The sequence below is a fragment of the Silene latifolia genome, chromosome Y (assembly GCF_048544455.1).
Source record: "Silene latifolia isolate original U9 population chromosome Y, ASM4854445v1, whole genome shotgun sequence".
NCBI classification, from domain to species: domain Eukaryota; kingdom Viridiplantae; phylum Streptophyta; class Magnoliopsida; order Caryophyllales; family Caryophyllaceae; genus Silene; species Silene latifolia.
Genome location: NC_133538.1, coordinates 96,038,422 through 96,044,740, shown reverse-complemented (window position 1 = coordinate 96,044,740; position 6,319 = coordinate 96,038,422). Strand labels below are relative to the sequence as shown.

Below are 6,319 nucleotides of genomic sequence, written 5' to 3'. Positions count from 1 at the left end.
CTTGGATCGGTTTGTAGTGGTTTTTATAGATGATATCTTAGTCTTTTCTAAGACTAAGAAGGAGCATAAGGAGCATCTGACGATAGTGTTGCAGACTTTGCGAGAGAATCAGCTGTATGCAAAGTTGTCCAAGTGTGAGTTCTGGTTAGAGGAGGTTGCCTTTCTGGGGCATGTGACTTCAAAGAAAGGGGTAGTTGTGGATCCTGCAAAGATTGAAGCAGTTACTAAGTGGGAAGCACCAAAGAATGTGGCAGAGATCAAGAGTTTCTTGGGTTTAGCAGGGTACTATTGACGGTTCGTGAAAGATTTCTCCAAGATTTTTGACTTATGACAGCTTTGATAAGGAAAGAGAACAGGTTTCGTTGGGATGAAAGTTGTGAGATGGCGTTCTAGACATTAAAGCAGCGTTTGACCATAGCTATAATCTTAGCATTACCTGAATGGAGTGAGAACTTTGAGGTGTATACAGATGCTTCAAAGAATAGGTTGGGATGTGTGTTGATGCAAAATGGGAAAGTGACTGCCTATGCTTCTAGGCAATTGAAGCCTTATGAGGGAAACTACCCTACACATGATCTCGAGTTGGGTGCAGTTATGTTTGCTCTCAAGATTTAGAGGCACTACCTTTATGGGGCGTCCTTTAAGGTGTTTTCAGATCACAATAGTCTCAAGTACATCTTCACTCAAAAGGAGTTGAACATGAGACAGAGGAGGTGGATGGATCTAATTAGGGATTATGACATGGATATCATTTATCATGAAGGGAAAGCTAATGTGGTTGCAGATGCCCTGAGCAGGAAGAGTGTGCATTCTCTATGCACAACTATGTCTTTGATAAGGCTGAGATATGAGGTGGGGAAGATGGGGATACATATAATCTAGAAAGGGGATGCTAGAGGGGGTTTGACAGTGGAGCCAGACCTTTATGTTGATATTCGCTGGAAACAGGCTCCAGATCCCAAGATTGAGGAGTGGAGAGCTGGAGTAGAGAAAGGGATAGTGTCTAGATTCTCTATTCATACAGATGGTAGTGTGAGATTTGATGGGAGATGGTGTGTTCCTAATGATGAAGAGTTGAAGAAGATAATCATGACAGAGGCTCATTGCACACCATATTCGGTACATTCAGGTGGTGACAAGCTATATAAAGATCTGAAGAAGACTTTATGGTGGCCGGGGATGAAGAAGGAAACAGCTGAGTTCATGGCTCGTTGTTTGACATGTCAGAGAGTGAAAGGGGAGCAGCGATGACCACAAGGTAAGATTCAGTCTCTTGAGGTACCTGAGTGGAAGTGGGAGTCCATTTCTATGGATTTTATAGGTGGTTTGCTAAAGAGTCAGCAGGGTAATAACATGATATGGGTTATAGTCGACCGACTGACAAAATCAACTCACTTTGTGCCGATGAAAGATAATTGGACCAAGATACAGTTGGCTTTTGCTTATAGGAAGCATGTGGTTCGTTTGCATGGGGTGCCTAAGGATATAGTGTCCGATAGAGATGCAAGGTTCATATCACGGTTTTGGAAAGAGTTGCAAGAAATGATGGGAACTGGGGGCATTAACACCAGATGAGGAGCCAGACCACCAAGAGCCAACACCCACGTCAGATGCAGTAGGACGCCAGCAGAGCAGAGCAGCAGCTGCGGTCCCGATGATCAGGGTTCCGGTTACAAATCAAGCTGAGTATACCTGGGAAAGCGGCCCGGCTGCAGTAGCATCGCAGATGCGCCAACCAACAGTCTTGGGACAACAGAACTTCGTACGAGGAGCCGGACATCACTCACAAGAGCACCTGCAACTTGCCGGGAGAGAGACATACATAGAACAGCAATACCAGGAACTACGATGCCTCCTCCGAAGGGTCCTAAGAATGCCGCTGCCTATGGAGATGGCCGCACCAGAAAGCTACGCTGACTCGCCGTTTACTGACGATATAGCTACATTGGCCTTACCAAAAGGATTTAATGTCCCAACAATGACCCTCTTCGATAGAACCACAGACCCCTGCGATCACATTAGCCAATTCAAGCAGAAAATGATGGTTACCACTGCCACAGGAGCCTCAAAGGAGGCATGTATTTGTAAAGGATTTGGTTCGACCCTAACCGGAGCAGCACTACAATGGTTCGTCGGCTTGCCTTATGGGACCATATCTTCATTCGCCGATTTGGTCAACGCGTTCAATCAGCAGTTCTCCAGCAGCCGGAGAACACCAAAGCAGCCAAGTGATCTGTATAGGATCGTTCAGGAAATAGGTGAATCAATCAAGGATTACGTTACCAGGTTCAATGCAGAAAGTTTCAATTCGAGGCTGCGATATGTCCACGACCATCAAAGCCTTCATGCAGGGCTTGGATAAGGAGTCAAACCTCTACAAAGAATTAACGATGTACCCTTGTGAGAGATTGGAAGAAGTCCGGCAGAGAGCTACAACAGCATTAAGATTGGAAGAAGATATACAAGCTAGAAAGGGAATAACAAACTTCGACAAACCTGGCAGGAAAATCCCAATAGAAAAGAAAGACGAGCGAGCTAAGCCATACAACAGACCTAATATCAGCAAAATAGCAGAAAAAACCCAGCAAGTTGACGACTCCCAGCATCCTCCTAAGCTATCTGAGTACGGATTCAACACGGGAATGGAAGGATTGCTGAAAGCGCTAAGAGGCCTAGGTGATCAGGTTAGATGGCCAAAGCCTCCCACTCAGGATCGACCCAACGATGACAGAGACAACAGCAAGAGATGTGAATGGCATCAGGACATAGGTCACAGGACGGAAGACTGCTACAGGTTGCGAAAGGAAGTAAAGTTCCAGGTACGCAGGGGAAACTTGGACCACCTGTTATCACGTGGGGGCAAGCAGGACGGAGAGAGAAGCAAAGACAAATCGGGTGCTTCCTTCTGCTCCACCTATATGCACGAAAATTATTAACGTGATAACAGGCGGGTTCGAGCTATCAGGTTTAACATATTCCGCCGCTAAGAGGAAAGCCACCGGAAGTAAAGGGGATCATCAAGAAACTTCATGCAGAGTAAGCCAGAGCAATTTACCCCCGGTAACTTTCGACAAAACCGACATAGAAAGCGGTGCAAAGCAACATGACGATGCCCTAACTATAACGTTATCCATTGGCAATTGCACCGTACGAAAAGCGTTAGTGAATACAGGGAGTTCTGTGAACCTCATCATGCTTGAAACCCTCAAAACCATGGGTTTTGATAAAGAGAACCTGATAAAGAAATCTATACCCCTGGTGGGATTCAGTGGTGAGATTGCGCATTCGGTGGGTGAGATAACCATCCCAACATACATCGAAGCAGTTAATAAACTGGTAAGGTACTTAGTCATTGAGGGTCCGACCACTTACAACGTGATACTAGGAAGACCGTGGCTGCATCAGATGAAGACGGTGCCCTCAACATATCATCAGTGTCTCAAGTTCCCAACACCATGGGGTACAGTCACAGTAAAAGGGGATCGAGAGGAATCCAGGAACTGCTACGCTCAAGCCCTCAAAGCTACAACTAGGCTCCCCTCATATCAATTACAGGACCGGGGCACCTCGAAAGAATATAAGGAGCCTCCCTCAGAGGAACTAGACCAGGTCCACCTAGACGAGGAGCACCCGGATAGGACAGTATTAATTGGAGCAACTTGCAGTGAAGAGCTACGCAGCAAGCTGACTCAATTTCTGAAAACCAACATGGACTTTTCGCCTGGTCCCACGACGATATGGTAGGTATAGACCCATCCGTTATTTCACATAAGCTAAGTGTGAACCCAGGCTGCACCCTAGTATAGCAGAAGAGAAGGAAATTCGCGGCAGAACGAAACGAAGTGATTAACAAGGAAGTAGACAGTCTCTTGCCAGTAGGTAAAATTAGAGAAGTTAGCTACCCTGAATGGCTTTCTAATGTGGTAGTTGTGCCCAAAAAGAATGGCAAGTGGAGGGTATGCGTAGACTTCACCGATTTAAACAAAGCTTGTCCCAAGGACCCCTTTCCACTACCACATATCGATGCAATGGTGGACGCTACTGCAGGACACGAGGTACTTACTTTCCTTGACGCCTGGAGCGGCTACAATCAGATCAATATGCATCCACAAGATCAATAGAAAACAGCATTCATGTCAGAAAGAGGCATATATTGTTACAATGTCATGCCCTTTGGCCTAAAGAACGCCGGGTCCACATACCAGCGATTGGTAAATAAAATGTTCAAGCAGCAAATAGGAAAGACCATGGAAGTATACATTGACGACATGGTAGTGAAGTCCAAAAAAGCAGGAATGCATATAGAACACTTAGCGGACACCTTCCAGACATTAAGGGAGTTTAAAATGAAGCTTAATCCGTCCAAGTGCTCGTTTGGAGTATCCTCGGGAAAATTCTTAGGATATATGGTGACCCAGAGAGGAATTGAAGCAAGCAAGGAGCAGATAAAAGCAATACTCCAGCTAGAATCACCGTAGAAGCCAAAAGATGTGCAAAGGCTGGTAGGGAAGGTGGCGGCCCTAAACAGGTTCATATCAAGGGCTTCAGATAGGTGCAAGCTATTCTATGATATATTGAGGAAAAGTCAGAAATTCGAATGGACCGAAGAACATGAAAAGGCATTCGCGGAACTCAAAAGCTATCTAAGCACGCGCACCGTTACTCGCGAAGCCGGAGCAAGGGGGCCACTATTCCTATACCTGTCAGTCACGGAAGCAGCTGTAAGTGCGATCTTGGTCAAGGAACAAGAAGGAGTACAACATCCTATTTATTACATTAGCAAGTCTGTGCTTCCTACACAGACCAGGTACACTTCCTTTGAAAAACTAGCATTGGCTTTGGTTACTGCTTCTTATAAACTGCGGCCGTACTTTGAATCTCACACCATCCACGTAATAACCAACTACCCGCTAAAGACTATTATGAGGAAGCCTGAACTTTCGGGCAGAATGACTAAATGGTCAGTACATCTTAGTGGGTATGACTTACAATTCGAACCCAGAACGGCGATAAAATCCCAGGCCCTAGCAGACTTCGTCTCTGACTTCTGCCCTGCTACCCGTGGGGAGGTAGAAGAAGGAATGCTGACAATAATGGAGGAGTTAAGACAGCGAGATATGGACCCTATACATTGACGGAGCCTCAAATGCAAGGGAAGCCAGTATAGGTTTGGTCCTTCGATCACCTAAAGATGATATGATAGTACAAGCTATTAGGTGTGAGTTCAAAGCAACCAACAACGAAGCCTAGTATGAAGCCCTTATACTTGGGATGCAAATGGCGTCGGGGCTTAAGGTAAGGAACCTGAGGGTGTATAGTGACTCCTTACTTGTGGTAAATCATGTAAACAATGAATATGTGGCACGTGATTCAAAGATGATAGCCTACTTGAAGATAGCCACAGAGCAAAAGTCAAAGTTTAGAACGTTCAAGATAACTCAGGTACCGTGAGATCAGAACGTGAAAGCAGACGCCATGGCAACGTTAGGGGCCACCTTCCAGCCCACAGAACTATCAAATATACCTATCACCCATGTATTGACCCCAGCCATCCAGAAAGAGCCAGATCAGAATCCGGTGAAAGAGGTTGTACACATACAGTATACGCAGGGAGCCAGGACTCTGGTTTCCACAATAGGACAGCAGGATCCAGATTGGAGAGTGTCGTACATAAATTGGCTAAGGGATGGGACACTCCCTGAGGATAGAAAGGAAGCACAAATTTTCAGAATAAAAGCCTCCAGGTATATCTTGATTGATAACGTTCTCTTTAGAAAATCGTTGGCAGGACCATGCCTCAGGTGCTTGAACAAAGAGGAAGCAAAGACAGCGCTGCAAGATGTACACGGCGGAGAATGCGAGAACCATGCTGGAGGACGGAGCCTGTATAACAAAATCTTGAGACAGGGGTATTTCTGGCCCACTATGCGCATGGATGCAGTTAATCATGCTAAACGCTGTGAATCATGTCAAAAGGCGGCTCCAGCAATCCACCAGCCAGCAGAACCCATGCATCCGATTATCTCTTCATGTCCATTCATGATGTGGGGCATGGACATAGTAGGTAAGCTGCCCAGGGCTCCAGGAAACAGAGTGTATATGCTAGTTATGACTGATTACTTCTCAAATTGGATTGAGGCAGAGGCAATAACAAAGGTAAAAGAACGGCAGGTGATCTCTTTTATCAAGCGCAACATCATAAGCAGATTTGAGATACCATCTGAGATCATATGCGACAATGGATCCCAGTTCATATTGGATAACACCGAGGGCTTCTGTTCACGCTGGAACATAACACTGAGAAAATCAGCCCCCAGAT

The 6,319-nt window shown here is 45.7% G+C and overlaps 1 protein-coding gene across 1 annotated transcript; it reads left to right on the top strand.

Moving 5' to 3' along the window:
• Positions 1–2,390: 2,390 nt before the first annotated feature.
• On the top strand, positions 2,391–5,135 carry LOC141628559 (uncharacterized). Its single transcript, XM_074441685.1, has 3 exons — positions 2,391–2,859; positions 2,948–3,740; positions 4,529–5,135. The coding sequence occupies exons 1-3, from the start codon at positions 2,391–2,393 to the stop codon at positions 5,133–5,135; spliced, it is 1,869 nt and encodes a 622-aa protein (XP_074297786.1).
• Positions 5,136–6,319: the final 1,184 nt, after the last annotated feature.

Excerpts from the sequence above, each read along its gene's own strand:
- LOC141628559 (XM_074441685.1), top strand. The coding sequence starts at position 2,391 with ATGTACCCTTGTGAGAGATTGGAAGAAGTCCGGCAGAGAGCTACAACA. Across the intron at positions 2,860-2,947 it reads CCACCTGTTATCACGTGGGG|GCGGGTTCGAGCTATCAGGT; the intron begins GCAAGCAGGACG and ends ACGTGATAACAG. Across the intron at positions 3,741-4,528 it reads CCTGGTCCCACGACGATATG|GTTCATATCAAGGGCTTCAG; the intron begins GTAGGTATAGAC and ends GGCCCTAAACAG.